The 16,665-nt window shown below is 48.2% G+C and overlaps 1 protein-coding gene across 1 annotated transcript; it reads right to left on the bottom strand.

Annotated features, from left to right (window-relative positions):
• Positions 1-6,417: 6,417 nt before the first annotated feature.
• EXTL2 (exostosin like glycosyltransferase 2) lies at positions 6,418-16,357 on the bottom strand. Its single transcript, XM_054564803.1, has 5 exons — positions 16,215-16,357; positions 13,709-13,777; positions 11,908-12,335; positions 11,220-11,290; positions 6,418-8,394 (listed from the first exon to the last, which is right to left on the bottom strand). Exons 2-5 carry the CDS (start codon positions 13,714-13,716, stop codon positions 7,906-7,908), a joined length of 996 nt encoding a protein of 331 aa, XP_054420778.1. The 5' UTR covers positions 13,717-13,777; positions 16,215-16,357; the 3' UTR covers positions 6,418-7,905.
• Between the last annotated feature and the right edge of the window lie 308 nt (positions 16,358-16,665).

Raw genomic sequence — 16,665 nt, 5'->3', positions numbered from 1 at the left:
GCAAGACTGTTCCCAGAGAGTGGGCGCTGGCAGGGGGCAGGGGAGGACAGAGGCAGAGGCAGAAGTGCCGGGCACAGCAGCTGGCAGAAGAGGAGGAAGAGCCGGAGAAGGAACCAGGGGAGTGTGAGGGAGAGAAAGGGTTAAGCCCAAAGAGGAAAGAAGTTCTAAGAGGAACGCAGTCAGCAGTGCCAAAGCCAACAAGACATCAAGCCAAGGAAGGGCCCAGACACACTCCCCAGATGATGCCGAGCTGGACATCAGGCTTGGGGGGGCGGGGCGAAGAGGCCTTCTGGGGCGAGGGCTGCAAACCCGGCCTGCGGCCTGTGGGAGTGGGGCCGAGGCCCTCTGAACGTGGGGCCTCTGAAGGAAAGACGGGAAGCGACCGCCTGCAGAAGAGGGTCCTTTTGCTCCCTCGCCCTTCATGGTCCCTTGTTTTCCACCATCCTAACTTCCCTTGGCTCAGGGATTCCTAACCTAGGGTCCACAGACCCCCTCACGTGGTTCACGGATAGAATGTGAAGGGTCTTCGCATTAAGAAAGGAGAAAAATCGCAACTCTAATTCCCTCGTCTGACATTTCACATTTTCATCAATTACGAATGTAGGCAAGAGCTTCAAAAGATTAGTCGTGCCTGTGACTGTCAGAAGTACATTTTTGTATCATATTATTGTTGCCACAGATTTCTCAAAATAACGTTTGCATTCGTCACTTTTATAAAATTATGGTAGTTACCTGACCTGCCGCTGGATCTTATGAACAAATTGTCTGAACATAGTTTAAAAACTGTAGTTAAATGTAATCTGTTTTCTTTGTAATCTTAACATAGTTTATTCTGTCTTTAAAAAACGTCATCCGAGATGGGGTCCACAGGCTCCCCGAGATGTCAAAGGGTCTTTGGCGCAGAAGGATTAAAGGCTCCCTCCTAATCCATCCCGTAAACCATGCACCTTCTCCCGAATTCCTGTTTTTTCTATGCCGCTGCCCTTGTTCTGGTCAGCCAGGTCTGTCCCAAATGTCCCAAATGTTCCCCCAGGGAAAACAGTCACGTGTCCCCGGGTGTTTTTCAGTCAGTCTGCGCACTATTGGCCCTTTTCCTTTTTACCCGGCCATTGAAAGGCCGCCTGTTCTGAGCCGGCACAAATGTTTCAAGTATCCGTTTACCCAGCTGCTCGCCGTCAACGTTACTGAGCGCAAGGGGCTTCGCTACAGAACTGGGGAGGCGGCGCTGGTACCCCCAGGAATTCACAGCTCGGGGAGCGGTCAAGAGGAGAGAGGGACAGGCTTACACAGAACCGTCCCAGGGCACTGGGGACGCCGCTTCCTCAGGACACATGAAAACGTGTAGTTTCTGAGACGCCAGAGGGAGGCTTCACGTGGAGGGGACTTCGAGACCAAAGAGACTGGTGCCGAGGGCTGAGTGGGCCGGGGCTGGGTGAGCGTGTCGGCAGTGCCGTCACGCCATCTTCTAAAACTCTTCGGACGTTACCTATGAGGGAGCACCCGAGAGTCCTTTTCCACCGTGGCACAGAGATTTAATTACCACACTTGATGAGAGCTGGGGACAAAACTGAGGAAAAGACCGACTGTTTAGAACATCTTCCTTTTTCGAGCATTCATTTAGAGAAACAACGTTCATAATCCCTGTAGGTGAAAATATGAGGCCAATATTAATTTGAAAAGCATTTTGATAGGAAGGATCGTCCGTTTTTCACCGGTGAGCACACGACACCTGCTGGCCGAATCGTGTCATTTCCCTCTCCAAAGACAGGGCGAATGAAGCTCGAATTATTATTAACTGCTTCTCTACCAAAGAAACTCCATACTCGACCTGGCTTTTCCTACAATGACCAGCGAGAGGGAGACTTTAGGGAGTGATAAGTCTAGCTTGAGAAGTTCAAGGTTAAAGAATGTAAATACAGTATTTAGTGCAATTTCTGTAACAGCAAGTTCACGGAGAGGGAGAGCAGGCTTCGCCCACGGTCGCACGCGAGAGGCCGGCTGGCGAGTCACCCCCATGCCCACGCCCAGGCCCTGGGGGACCGCTGGCCTGTTTCCTGCCGCTCCAGTTTTGCCTTTCCCGGGTTGCGAGCCCCGCGGAGTCGGACGGTGTGCGGCCCTTCGGGCCTGCCGCCCGCCCATGGCTTGCTGGCTGGGGGTCAGCCACGCTGCTGCATCTGTCGGCAGTGTGTCCCTCCTTATTGCTGAGTAGCACCCTATTTCACGGATAACCCACAATCCGTTCACCCCTTAGCTGGTTGATGGAGACCGGAGTTGTGTTCAGCTTTTGCAGAGGAAGAGTAAAGTTCTAATGAACACTGTATGCAGGTCTTTCGTGGATATATCGCTTGGCTTCTCTTGGGGATGGTGGGTTATATGGTAAGGGTATATTTGAAACTCTACATAAAACTGCCTTTTGCTTTCTCTAAAAGTAACTTGATACCTGTTTCTTTATGTTATTCTAATTTCAGTCCCGGTCTGCTTGTGTTCCCTATCGCTGTTGGAGAAATCTTTTGCACAAAATAAAGCTTTATCTCCAAGGATGACAAAAAAGCAAGGAGGGGCCCCTTCACCCCAGGGCCACGAAGAGGCGTTTTTGGAGGACTGGGCATTGCGCCACGAGATGAGAACAGCCTTGGGTCGCCTGCCGCCTGCTGCGCTGACTTGCTGTGGACCCACCTGCCCCGTGGGGCCGTTGCGCCGCAGAGATTGTGTGGGGCCATGTCCGTGTCTCCCACGTAAGAGGCCTCACTGCCGTCCGAGGAGGCTGCTTGTGTGGAAGGCAAAGTTTACATTTTAAAAAACACTTGGGTTTCTCCAGGGGCTGTAAGTTTGTCACCAGAGACAAATGAGTTCTGTTTGTAGTGTCTATGATGTGTGAGTTTTTAAAAGACTGTTATTCTTACACTTTATCACAAGTTAGCATTTTGTACTTCATGTAAGATTGTGTCTTTTATGTCACTGAAAATGCTGTTGTCACGTAGAGTATAATTACCCACACATCAGTTATAAGCCATGTAATAGGATACACCCAGGCAAGGGCCCATGGTGACCTTTCTGAAGGGTTAAGATTTCTCTATAGCTCCACTTAAGATATTCTTCATTGCAAAACATCGAGACTAGGTTTTTAACGTTGCCATTTTAAGATCATTTTCACTCGTTTACTGGCAGGCACTTAACCCACTGAACACGTTCATTAATTAGGTTGTACTGACATCTGCTGGTGAGACAGCAAATTCCAGAAAAAAACTGCGTCACAAATTTCAATAGAATCCGAGTTTTAGTCATTGAAACTTGTGTTTGTACCCGCGGTTTAAAGAAATGACTGGAGGCCCCTGTCGTTCCCGAGTCACCGTTCCATGTGACTTGAGGGGTCTGCGGGTCTTCTTCAGGGCCGGCGGCACAGAGGCTTGGCTGCGGAGCAAACCAGCTTTCAACTCCCAACTTCTTCCGGGCAGTGTTCCCGGCTGAGCTAAGACATCATCGCCATCTTCTGCTTTACCCTCCCATAGCCATCACATCTGTTTGTCCTAAAATCACACGACAGTAGCGATGTTGATTTACCTCGTGTTCACTTTGAGAAAGGCCTCCTGGGAGATTAGGGGCGGGGGGGCCGGGAGGGGGTGAGCTCAGCCGAGCTCGACTCGCGTTCTCATCAAGAGGCAGAACCCAGCCCCTTCAAGACCTGCCAATTCAACACTGGGATTTAGAGCCACAGAATTTTATGACTGGGAAGGAATTTACGGATCGTTTAGTTCACCCCTTTCTTCCGTAGACGGGAAACTGGGACCCAGATAGATTTACTGAACTTACTACCTACCTGATGGGAGACAGGTGTTTCCTAGTTTTGTCATTCCAGGGTTCTTTCCTGTGTAGACGTGGTTTTCACCAGCTTTTCATTAAGTTTCGCGTTTAAAGTAAAAATACTTAAACACACACACAGGATTTGAGGATCTGTATTTAGCTTACCTGATCTCAACCCTCTGCATGTACCTAGAACTATGTTTTTGAAACACACACTGTGTTCTGTACACCGTTCTGCAGCCCTTCGGGGGTCATGTATGTATTCCTAGGTCCTACCCACGTCTGCTCCTTCAGACGTGAAAACAGAAAGAGGCACGAGAAGACCAGGGGTGAGAAATAGGCCTTAACCAGGGAAATTTCCGGTTCTTTGCTCAGAGCTGGGGTCACGGAATTGCATGACTGATTATTACAACATCTCTAACGTTGTGCCCTTTGAAACCAAAGGCCACCAGTGAACTTGCGGGGCCCGTGCATGAGCTCCGTCGAACAGACAAGGAATCGGGCGGAGCCAGGACTCGGTGCAGGTCTCCAACGAAGCAGAGGTCTCTGCGTTCCATCGCAGTAAAGTGGCTTTGAAGATACTCGGGGGGAGTGAGCGAAAAAGGAAAAAGGACTCATGGGCATGGACTGTGGTGATTCGTGGGGGGAGGGGTGTAGAAGGGGACGAAACGGTCATGGAAAAAAATACAATGACGATTAAACAAAAAATAGTAACACTCCTATGCCTTTCAAAAGAATATTTTGGTTTTGTATTGGGATTCTTCCTGAGACGAGAAAAGGAGGGAGGGGAGAAGGGAGAACAACAGGGGCAGAGAGTCAGACAGAGGCAGCGGGAGAAGGGAAAGTTGGTGGACCCCAGCCGAACGGTGAGAACTGGTCTATGAAGCAGCATGCGCTGGAGGGGGGCCCCACTTCTCCACCGAGGGCCCAGCACCCAGCGAGACCCGGCCTCCCCACACTGCTCCTCTGCCCCAGCGTTATCCACCCTCCATCCCTTCCTGGACCTCCTGCCCTCCCCCTGCCACCAGACGTGTGCAGGTGCACTCATATGAACCCACACACGCATACATGTGCACACACATATCCATTACTGAGCATGGGGCCAAAGCCCAGGTCTTTGCACAAGGAACAAATGTGAACATTTTTTTGGTAGGTGTGGCTTTCAGAATTCTTGTCCGTGGGACCAGCAAAGGGTCAGCAATTCACTGACTGTACTTGAGCCTGGGCAAAGTTTTCTAGAAGCATTTAACATCTTCCTGAAGCTTCACTGCCCTCGAATCTTTTATTTGACAGTTGAGTGTCTTTTCAGTCTTCTTAACACGGAGTTCTTAATGTAGCCCAAATACTTCCAAACCTGCGTTGTTCAAGCAGTTCATTCGTGGAAAAGAGAAAGAAAATGTTGGTGCTATGCAATGCTGGCAGGTCTGATGGGAAGCAGTGCCCCCGAGATGTGATGTCAGTGTAGCTATGGCAACGCCTCTAGAAGTATATGGCCATAGGTACCAAAAACTCAAAGAGCAGGTACAACACGAGACAGATTCAGGCATTGAAGGTTTTGGACTGGACTTTAAAGAAATCATCATAGACAGGCTCACAGGCAAAGACAGTTACCCAAATGCTTTACTAGTAAGAAATTATCGAATAAAATGGTAAGATGATAGATTATATTGATGGCTTATCTGGCCAATGGAATACTGAATAAACCATGCTCTTAAGACATGCCTGGAAGAGGCGAGAGGAAAAGACACAAAGATGTTTAGCCATTGTCAGTGCGGTTTGGGGCTGTAATTTCTTCTTTATGCTGCTCTGATTATGCTGAGATTGCTAGACTATGTATGTTGTTGTGTTTTAATAAGAAAAAGGGTCCTTGAAATAAAGAAAATGAAAATGAAAACCATGGTTGTTCTCTGGCCACTGTTATGTAAAAACAATTTCCTGAGCATGTCACCTGCTGGGTCCAGGGGCCTTTGAAATACCTGGGTGCTGAGTTGCATAGTAAGTGCACTTAGGATCAACGGCACATCCCGGCACATTCATTTATTGACCATTTTAATGGGCAAGGCACTGTGCTACTTTTACACATGCTATCTCCTTTATTCCTTAAAACAATCCCCTAAGTATATAGGATTCTCACTTTGGCTGATGAGGAAACCGAGGCTCCAAGAGGTTAGGTGAATAGAAAGTCTAGGAAGCCCGTGAGCCTGTGTGTTCTGTGGGAACACGTAACCCCTAAGCTGCCTTCTTCCCCGGTGCTGTTTTAGTCCTGAGCCTAAGAAGAGATGTGCACGGAAGGAGAGTTTTAGCAGAATTCTAGCCACAGTGCAAGTCTTTGTAACATAGACTGCACTTCACTGTTTTCATATTTGCTCTATGTCTGAAAAATATGATATAATTAACTTATGTGATGCTGACGACAAATTGATAACCACAAACTGGAAAAAAAAAACCTGTGAGTATTTACACGCTGGGGAACGTAGCTAATGTGTCTGCCTTACCCTCTGCAATACATTAGAACAGTATTTAGAAATTTGTAAAAATACCAACCACAGAAACATGAGTCTGCTTAATGAACACAGAACACTCAAATGGTAAAAGTTCATTTTATTGATCTGACAATGCAACCCCAAGAGTCAAAACGCTGCTACTAAGTTTGGACAAGGCAGAGAATTAACATTATAGATTTTTAGTGAGGTTCCGTGTCCTACTGGCTTTATCTTAAGGCGCACACATGTGTGCCAATGTAAAGAAACAAACGTGTGATGAACTAACTGCACAAAGACCTCATTGTTGCAACATAAACCAGGGTTAGAATAATATTTTCACGGCTCTGCAATTGTGGGAATACAACGGCATTATGTGATAAGGAGGCGGAGGCGGAAGGGAGCGGGGGTTAGGAGACAAGGGCCTACGTAAGTGGTCCTCGCTGCCAGTAGTGAACAGGGAGGGACCAAGCCAAAACTGTGGGGCGCAGACACCAGCTCACAGGACAGACAGCGGATAGCCGGTGCGGACTCCCCGCAGAATTCCTCCCCGGTGGCGCAGATCTCGGATTTGTTCCTGTATCTACATAACCCAAGGTCCATAATGGTGAACGGTGCCTTAGCTCTTATTATGGAGTCAGTGTCGGGGGTGGGGGGAAGTTCTGAATGCCAGAAATTGACTGTGTACATGACACACAACTGTTTAGTACCCATGAGATAACCTAGGCCTCAATAATAAAGAGCTTCTGATGTTAAGGGTTTTAAATTCTGCTGGTTCTCATTCAACATTCTTTCAGAAGTTATTTTATACACACTTCTTAAACGAAAAACACTTTATGTAAAATATAAGAATTAATGTACAATCTTAAGGTCAGATTCAGGGACAAAAACGCACCACCGAAATCTAGTAAAACAGTGACCGCTGCTGCAAATTGCCAGAGTTGCGCCTCACAACATGGGCTGCCCTTGCCGGTGACCTGTGCAGTCAACGCCCACGACAATCAGGCACAACCCTGGACGGTCTTCCGCTATTAACCGGACCCCCCAGGCACGGCAGACGAGGAACAGAAAGAAAAGCGCTGGGGCTGCACCGAAACGGATCGGGCTGGTCCGTCCCGGCCAGGCCGGCTGCGGGGACCGCGGGGAAGCCCTGGGGCGCCCGTGCCCCGCTGCCTCGACAAGGGAGCAAGACCCGTCTCTCCTCTCACGGCTTTTGCGAAGGGGGCCCTTCAAGTGTCCAAGAAAGTGAGCATCCTTCAAGGAAAATGCAGAGAAACGCGTCCCTGCAGGTTCTGGTCCTGGAAACAGCTAGCTCTGGGTCCTCAAGGCCAACGCCTGGAGTCATGGAAATCGAAGGACTGTCTCTGCGTGTAAACAACCGGGCTGCTCGCCTAGGTGCTGTGTCCCTGGATGAAGATCCCTCGTCAGAAGACCCCCCGGTTCTTGGTTTTTGAAGGTCATGTGACTTTCCTACCCTAGAAGCACTGTACCTTTTTTTCCTTTGTAGAGACTTCTGGAGTAGATGAAAGTTCATGACGTTGCTTCACAGTACTAGCCAACCAACCGTGGCATGGAGGAGTTGCTCAAAGGCTAAGCGGTTGTGAGCTTTGCTCCTACCCAGCTTTCACATTTTACTTTTGTGGTTGGCGTACGGGAAGCCAAACTGAGAGACCATGATGTTGGAGTACTTGAGAGGCATGCCGTCGTAGATGGCCGCCAGCCTGTTGATGCAGTAGGACCTCTGCAGGAAGTGCTCGGCTCGGTGCCACATACCCGGGTGGCCCCCCGCGCTTTCCTTTTCTAAGCTGCCCATGTTCACAGGCTTCACAAACACCCCCGAGGTCCTGCTGATGTGCTTGGCGACGAGGAAGTTCATGGCAATGTCGTCGCAGTTCTGCGTCTCGTCTATCAGGGCCCGGACGGCCGCGGGCTGGCTCTGGAAGAGGTCCAGGTACTCGCTGCTGAAGAAGGAGGCTCCGACCAGCACCATGGAGTACTGGTCGCCGTCCCCGAGGCCCGGCGTCTGCAGCTCGAAGCCTCCGTAACTGTAGACGCCCGACGACGTGGTGACATGCTTTCTAGGAACAAATCCTACGATCTGATCGGGGAATTGCTGGACAGATGGAAAAAGAACAATTAGGTGGGCTGTTTCTTGGAGCAGACACGGAGAGAAAGGCAACGATTTATTACAGGGAGAATTCAACAAATTGTCAACTTTATTTTGTTCCTTGTTTCATCTAACTCAGGGCAACTTCACACATCTACATCCTGTTAAGTTTACAGGTCAAATTCCATCACAACCCAAATCTCTACCCTGGCCCATGTTCTCCAAATCCGAACATCATCTGCTATTAATAAATCCTGGTCACCAGAGTCTAGTTCTTCAACGCTTGCCCCAAGGAAGTTGACTGTGTGAATGCTACTCATTCCAAGGGACAAGAAGACACAAAGTGATTATTTTGAAAAACTTTTCATCTCTAAGGGGTATATAAAATTATGGCTCTATACGTATGATTTTACTCTTTTTCCATGTTAATGCCAATGTTCTTGAAAGTCACTGCTGCTTTCAGATAATCTATTTTTATCCCTTTTCAACCTGGGTGTTTCCTTTTTAAAAACATGTCCGCGCGCGCGTGTGTGTGGTGTCAGGATAATTGAAGAAAGGCCAGGAGTAAAACAACAGTATGGAATATCAGGGTGACAGTGACTTAAAAAATCAAACAAAAGAAAACCAGCGAAACGTGAAAAAGGTAAGAACTTACAGGGTTAAAAGGTCTAATCCCACAAGTAACTTGACTTTCATTCACCTGCTGAACAGACACTAAAGTAGAACACACACACACACACACACTCAGGATGGGCTACATCCCGTGTCAGGGGCGCGTAGGTTCCACAGGTGCCTGGGCGGCTCGGACCCTAAATCCCTAACAGGGCAGGTCATGGCAGGTGGTCGCACCCCAGGCCCATCATTTCTTTAGCGAAAAGCTGCTCTTTGCCTGAAGCCAGCCCACTACCGCCGTGCGTCTAGGTGAACACACCTTTGAAACAGGCAATACCAGCCTTCAAAGAGCACGCCACCTTAAGTAACCTGTAATCCAGTGATTTTCAACTGGTGCGCTGAAGGTGTTTTTAAAACATGCAATAACTGCCCTTTTTCCCTTAGCTTGTCGAATTAAAAAATGACAACAGCCAACACAGCAATAGCTGTGGACGAATCAAAATTACACCTATCTTCTTTGTCAGACTGGCAGAAAATGTATTTTCTTGGTGTGCCACAGAATTTTAGTAATTTTACATGTGCCATGAGATGCGAACGGTCGAAAATCGCCGCTGTGATCCAGTCCCTGCCTGGCTTTGTCCCACCCGCCCCAATTCAAAACGCATCAAAGCTGCAAACTGCCATTCCAGGAAGCACGTCTCCCAGTCCGTTGAGACCTTGCTTCCAGGCCTATCCCGTGTGCCTTCAACAAATTTTTACAAAAATTCTCTCCAGGTTTGGATGTTCTCACACGGACAAAAGAAGTCACAGTCCAGACCGGGAACGACGTGACTTGTGAACGCGGCACGACAGGCTGTCAGCAAGGCTGGCGTGCGGCCGCATGGACCACGGGGACGCGGAGGACAGAAGGACAGGTGTTGCTGGCCGCGAAGGGAGGGCCAGGGGGCAGGGCTTCGGAGCCGACGCAGGCTGGCAGGGGGGAGAGGCCGGCAGAGGTGACTGGGGGGGCGGTGGGGGAGGGCGGAGGGCACAGGCAGACGTCCGCTCTTGCTCGCCTCTACCCACGTCGCCACGCTGCAGGGCACGGGGGGCGGGCGCCGGGCTTTCGGAGTCAGATCCTCTCGGGCCGCGGGCTGCAATTGTTCCTGATATTTTTACAGTGAAAGCCTGAAGTCGTATTTATTCGTCTTTAATTTTGGTTTACTTGCATTGTTCTAATAAACCACAGCGCTCATATCCCACCCCCCATGTCCCTGATGTTTTAAGGAAATTCATTTTTTACCTGAAATAAAACTCTCCCAGCTGGAGTATTTATTACTTGAGAACTTTTTGCCTAAGAAGCTTTTGTTACAGGGTAGGAAAAAACTGCTGGTAGGGAAACCGTTTGCTGACTGGCACACAGGCATGAAGTTAAAAACCGAAGTTTGGAGAAAGCTGGTGTCCGCAGAGCTTCGTGACCACTTACCGTTCACGTCTAATGCTGCTCCACCCCAAGGAGCTCATGGGGAGGGGGGCGGTTGAGAGAGAGCAAAGGAAACCACTTATTGGGGAGCTCAGTGTCTAAATGCTGGACAGCGTTTGAGAGCATTGGTAAGCGGTCTGGTTCCAGGTCGCTGGAGGGCAACCTCTAAAAGCCAGCTACGACGGACACATTCTCAACGGGAAAGGGCTGCTTTTACAGAATAGCGGACTAGGGAGCATCCTGTGCCCGCCAGGATTCAAGGAAAAACACACACAAACCGCCACTTCCTTGGTGCCTTCAGAATTATTATTAATTTCTAAACAATGACCTCAGAATGAGGACTAAATTTTGTGGATGTACTAAACACTTCCTCTTAATGGAGGTTATATGCCATCTTACTACCAAAACAGACCTGTCGTTTGAGACGCACCCGGGACCGCAGGAAAGCCCCCGGACCCGGCCTCTGCCGCCGCACACACCTGCCCACGCCCACGCTGTCCCCTGAAGGCGGCTCTGGCCCTTCCGCCCAGAATCCAAAGGATAAAGCAAACACCGGTGAAAGACGGAGTGCCCCGTGGGCTGGCTTAACCGCGCACAGCAGGTCGCGATGACCACATCGCAAACTTCTGTGTCTTTCAGATAAACACTGCGTCTGCCATGCTGGACGGCTCCCACATGAAGCCCCAGTAAGCTGCTCTGGGTAGACTTGAGACAGGGCTTTCTGCTGATGACTCCACAAAGGACTCAGCAGCCTTACCTGCCACACAGAGAACGCAAAAGCAAGGTCTTGGGCGCTAATTAGCATGTCGTCATCTACCATTAACACCGCTGAAATGAAAGGAAAAAAAATAATTAAAACCAGACAGTCTGGGAATGAAAACAAAATAAGCAAGACCTATCGGTGTCTATACAGATCCTTCCAATGAGGTATTATCCAATAAATTACTAAATAAAAAACGTGTATTCTTGGTGAGATCTGTCTAGCAGAAAGTTTTTATTTGGATTGTAATTGATGTTATAACTGCCTGAGGGGGAAAGTATCATGCAGTTTTCATTCACTATCATAGGAACTGATGGGCCTATAAATAAGTAACACCGACGTCCTTCACAGCAGACCTCACGAAGCTGCTGAGAACAGGAGGAGAAGGAGGGGGCAAGAAGCACGTTCAGCGTGAGGTGAATGGCATCTCACCACCTTCTGTGATGCAATGACGTGTGAATGAAGCTTCCTTCACAACATTAACCTTCCGTTGCTGTTATATTAGGGCACCTGCCTTCTTCCGAGGAAACTGCTTCTCAACATCTAGGAATCTCAACATCAGCTTTTCGAGGTGCTTTCTTAGGACTCACCTTCCCTTATCTTCTTGGGAAAATTAAGACAAGCGGGAGGCCCCAGCTCTGGTCAGCGGCCGCCCGGCCGGGCCGGGAACCCCGCGGCGACTCACCCCTGGTCTCCAGTTCGGGGAAGACCTGGAGCCGATTCCTCACCCTGTTGGTCGCCTGCACTTTGAAGACCACGGGGACGGGGTGCGGCCCTAGAGAATTCCACAAGTCCTCGGGCGCCTTCTCCCCGATGTTGTTCCACACCACGATGACTTTGTGCAGACGCGGCACTGCCTGGTAATGGTTCAACAGCCGCAGCAGCAGGTCCGTCCTGTTGTACGTCTGCATGATGAGCGTGAAGCCGTCCGGGGTGGGCCTGCCCGGGGACTTGGCCACTCTCCGCAGCGTGAGCATCTTGTCGTCCTTGTTACTGGGCAGGAGCGTGGTCAGGGCCCCAGCCACCAGCAGCAGCGTGAGGACCAGCGCCAGAGAGCAGCGCAGGGCGCGGATGCCTGGCACTCTGCCAGGAGGCCTGCAGATGTGGCAACACCTGGAGGGGGGACGGAGACAAGCGTTAGCATTCGCCCTGGTCTCCATGTTTGGTTTCTGCTCTTTCTGCGAGGAGGGCGGTCGGTCTCGTTTCGCTGATTCCATGTCAGTTCCCCCGCCTGCTGCCCCGGTGACCCGGCCTGCGAGAAGGAGGTCCGTGGGGACAGCTTCCCTGCTGGCCTGCTGGCCTGGCGGCTGCGGACAAACGGCCTTCTACACCAACCAGGAAGAGGGAAGCCGTGCATTTTAAAATTTACCCGCATTGTATGACAAAAATATTTAAAACGGAGACTGATTTCAAATGGGATGTTTTCTTAGTAGTACACTCATTTATCAAACAGCTTTACTGAGGGATCGTTGACATATCAATCATATACGTTTAAGGTGTCCAACTTGATGTTCTGACATACGCATACTGTGTTGCAGTGTACTACTTTAAGGTGACTTTTTCCAAATAAAATCCCATGCAGAACCCTAATATGGGAAGCAGATAATAACAGCAGCAGCAGCAGCAAACAATTATAGTGGGTTCAATACTTACTAGACGCTGTACTATGTGCTTTGCCTGTCACAGTATGTGCTTATTCATTCCATCAATTAACCACATCAAAGATCCCCCAAATGATATTTTTTTGAACATATGTTAACATACTAGTTCTTCATAGGTAGGGAGCACATCCCTTCGGTTATTTTTGATATTGTTATTCTAGCATCTTCTACACCAGAGATTTCACCCGGGGAGAATATGGCTTTCCAGGGGACATCTGGTAAAGCCTGGGGACTTTTTTTTTAAGATTTTATTTTTATTTATTTTAGAGAGAGAAGAAGGGAGGGAGAAAGAGAGGACACTCTGATACATGCTACAGTATGGACGAGCCTTGAGGACATGATGCTAAATGAAATAAGCCAGACAGACAAAAAGGCACATACTTTATGATTCCACTCATAGGAGGAACCTAGAGTAGCCAGCCTCACAGTAACAGAGAGTGGAATGCGGCTGGCAAAGGACTGGGGGACGGCGGATGGGGAATTCCTTAGTGGGTTCAGAATTTCTGTTTCACAAGGTGAAACAGTTTAAGAGATGGATTGTTCAGTAATGTAAACACACTTAACACTAGGGAACTGTTCACTTAAAAATAGGTGAGATGCAAAGGGTCACTGGTTCGATTCTCAGGGGTGCACACGCCTTGGCTGCGGGCCAGGTCCCCAGGAGGGGGCGTGTGACAGGCAATCACACATTGATGTTTCTCTCCCTCTCTTTCTCCCTCCCTTCTCCTCTGTCTAAATAAATAAAATCTTTAAAAAAAAAAGGAGGATGGCAAATATGACTATTTTATCACAACTTAAACACAGCAAAAATATACCGGTACTTGCCTCATCATGACGGTCTGAATTCTTTTTCCTTATGGCTTCAGTAATTGATGGGAACAGACTCTCTCGAGGCTATTAAGAGAAATCAAAGAATTTTCTGTGATATTTTCGTTCAATCAGCAGGAATTTTTAAAGATGCCTTTAATGCAACTGTCCACAGGCTTTTAATTATTTCTAAAAATTGCTGTTCTGTGTTCTAAAAATTACATTCTGGCAACGAGGTAGATAATGTTTTCTTATAGATTGCTGCTACTACTGCTACATTTTTGTTTTCAGGTTGCTCTTAAGTATTCAGAAGCAGAATAAGTGCAGATCACCCCCACTATCTTATGTGTTTACATGGCTGAAACCAGAACATATCTGCCATAGAGCAAAATCTCTGAATGCATTAGTAATGATAGCTTGTATTCGATTTCTAGATTCTTAAGTACCAAGACGCATTTTTTCACTAAACGTTCCCAGGGCATTCAACGTGAAGCATCTAAAGAACCAAAGGACTTAAAATAGGTAATGGACAAATGACAGGGGTGATGACTGAGGAATGACAGATGGCATCCTTCCCGTCCCTTACTGCCTGTCGCCTGAAAGGAGCTGGAACCCTGGCTGGCGATGAGCTTCGGCCCCTTAATTCTCTCTGCTCTCATTTCTCAGTCATCTATTCTATGTCTAAAAAGCTGGTTTTTCCCCCATATACTCTGCATAGTTAACCTAATGCAATGAATGAGGAGATGATATAAACAAATATTAAAACATTCAGAGTAGAAACCCACTTATTAGTTTTAAAACGTTCATTACGGTATCATCTATTTTATAATCTTATACACCCATTAAATCTTGTAGCATACTAAGGGATTAAGAATCTGGCCGGAGACTGTAAAGATACTGCATCTGTAATGACTACCTGAAAAGAGCTGAAGACTCATTTTTGATTTTCCAGAATCCTGTTCTTTCAGGACACAAGTTATTGAAAGGGCAGAAGGATGACTAAGTACGTATCAAAGGCTCACCCAGTGAGAGACCTCCCTCTTCCCTGTACCAGGGGCAGCTCTGGGCGCTTGGACTGCACAGGGCTACAGTCTGCAGCTGATTCGCCCGCTGCTATCCCCAGTCCTCACATCGGCTTGTTCTTCAATCCACATCCTCTGGGGAAGGACCTTGGACCTTTCTGGCTTTGTAACCCACTTCCTCCCGCCAACCCCGTGCCCAGCACTCAGTCTGGCATCCAGCAGACACTCATTAAATGACTGCTGAATGAATGAAAAACACTAACTTTAGCTTTATACTAAAGTATAAAGTATAACTAATATACAATGGTTGATGGATGTGAACAAATACTATTTCAAGATGCCAAAAGCAGTTGAGACACAGTCAAACATTTTCCGTTCATACAACTTTTCCTGACTTAAATAGTGGCCAGTTTATATTTCCACTAAAATGCCTTCAGCGTTGAACTTGGTAGTTATGCCATCCAAGACTTCAGCTTTGAGTGGCTTTGACACTTTTGAAAGGAGAAGGTCCTCCCAGTCACGGGAACATCTCTATCTCTGGGGTGAGGAATGGGGGATTTTGGGAGTCCCAGGAAACCAATATAACTGAAATTAAACTTTAATTTCTCCAACCCACTTTAAAACTATTTGAAAAGGAGTACTGCAGATTTCTCTATAAACAAGTAGAGTGATTTCTCATTCATAGCAATATAGGATAAAATGCACAATTTATTTCTTTTTAAATTGCCTTTATTGGGGAGACATTGGCTAATAAAATTATATAGGTTTCAGGTGTACAAATCTATAACACATCATGTGTATACTGCATTGTGTGTTCATCACCCCAGGTCACGTCTCCTTCCATAACCATTGACCCCCCTTTACCCTCTTCCACCTCCCTGCACCCTCTCTCCCTCGGGTAATCAGCATACTGCAGCATTTATTTTCAAAGGCAGAATACAAAAATACATGCTTAAGTTGCAGCTGACCTTGAGTTATGGAAATCAGTTGCAGAAATTCGGTTATTTCTGTAGACCCTCCCCCTCCCCACTAAGTTACATCATATCGAAATAGTGCAGTTTTGCAGATAAAACCCAATTGCCACGGAAATATTTACTTATCCTTAACCTGGTTTGCACCCTTTTAGTAGATATTCAAAGAATTTTTAGAGTGAAATTCAAAGTCTACGGCTAATATAAAAGCTTCCTAAGAAATAGAAGTAAATGCCACTAACTGATAATAGTTCTATATTTCAGTGGAAGTACTAGTGAAATATACGCCAGCAAAAGCAAAGTCAAAATACTCGTTCCAGAACTTAATTTCTGGAATCTAGCTGTTTCTGCACAGCAGTTTTAATGAGCATGAACATTTTTTTAAGTCAGAAAATAAATAAATTATATTTTCAAAAATAAAACGACCCACTCACTACCCTCCCCCACAAAGTTCCAAGAACCGAAGCAAAACACACATCACCCTCATTGCAAACATTTTTTAACCCAACAGCGTTGTGTGATTTCCCTTACCTCGAGAGCAGAGATTGCTGCACGGCCGCGGAGGTATTTGCTCGCAGCTTGGTCGTCACGAAACGGAAGGGGCGGTTCGCGAGCTCCCGCAGAAGTGTGCGCGTGTTGCTGTAAACCCCGCGGCGAGCATCCAGCTCGCCTGCGGCGCCGGCCGGCCTTCCGGGAGGACGCACCGCCCGCAGCGTGCGCGCCGGGAGCTGGGACCGTCCCCGGGCCGCCCGCCCGCCCTCGCTGACGCTCCACTTCCTGTTGCAGCGCAGGCACTTCCCAGGAAGCGCGGTTTTCCAGTTCCCAGCCAACCTCCGAACCAGTCCTGCTTTGCCCTGTTTCTTCCCCAAGGTAACGCCGTCAGTCATTCACGTGATGTACCGGACCTTCCCCAAACGGAGTCCCGGAAAGGCGCCCGAAGGCGTGTCCCAACGACCCCGGGAGCCCCTGGATGCCGGGACAA

This window comes from Pteronotus mesoamericanus, unplaced genomic scaffold, assembly GCF_021234165.1.
Source record: "Pteronotus mesoamericanus isolate MK-2021 breed Mesoamerican mustached bat unplaced genomic scaffold, CSHL_Meso_final scaffold_99, whole genome shotgun sequence".
Classification (NCBI taxonomy): domain Eukaryota; kingdom Metazoa; phylum Chordata; class Mammalia; order Chiroptera; family Mormoopidae; genus Pteronotus; species Pteronotus mesoamericanus.
Note: the sequence above shows the minus strand (reverse complement) of the source record. Positions and strands in the feature narration are given on the sequence as shown.

Coding starts and splice junctions, on each gene's coding strand:
- EXTL2 (XM_054564803.1), bottom strand. Junction 11,291..11,907: donor CCCCGAACTGGAGACCAGGG/GTGAGTCGCCGC, acceptor CTTTCATTTCAG/CGGTGTTAATGGTAGATGAC. Junction 8,395..11,219: donor TTGCGTTCTCTGTGTGGCAG/GTAAGGCTGCTG, acceptor CCATCTGTCCAG/CAATTCCCCGATCAGATCGT.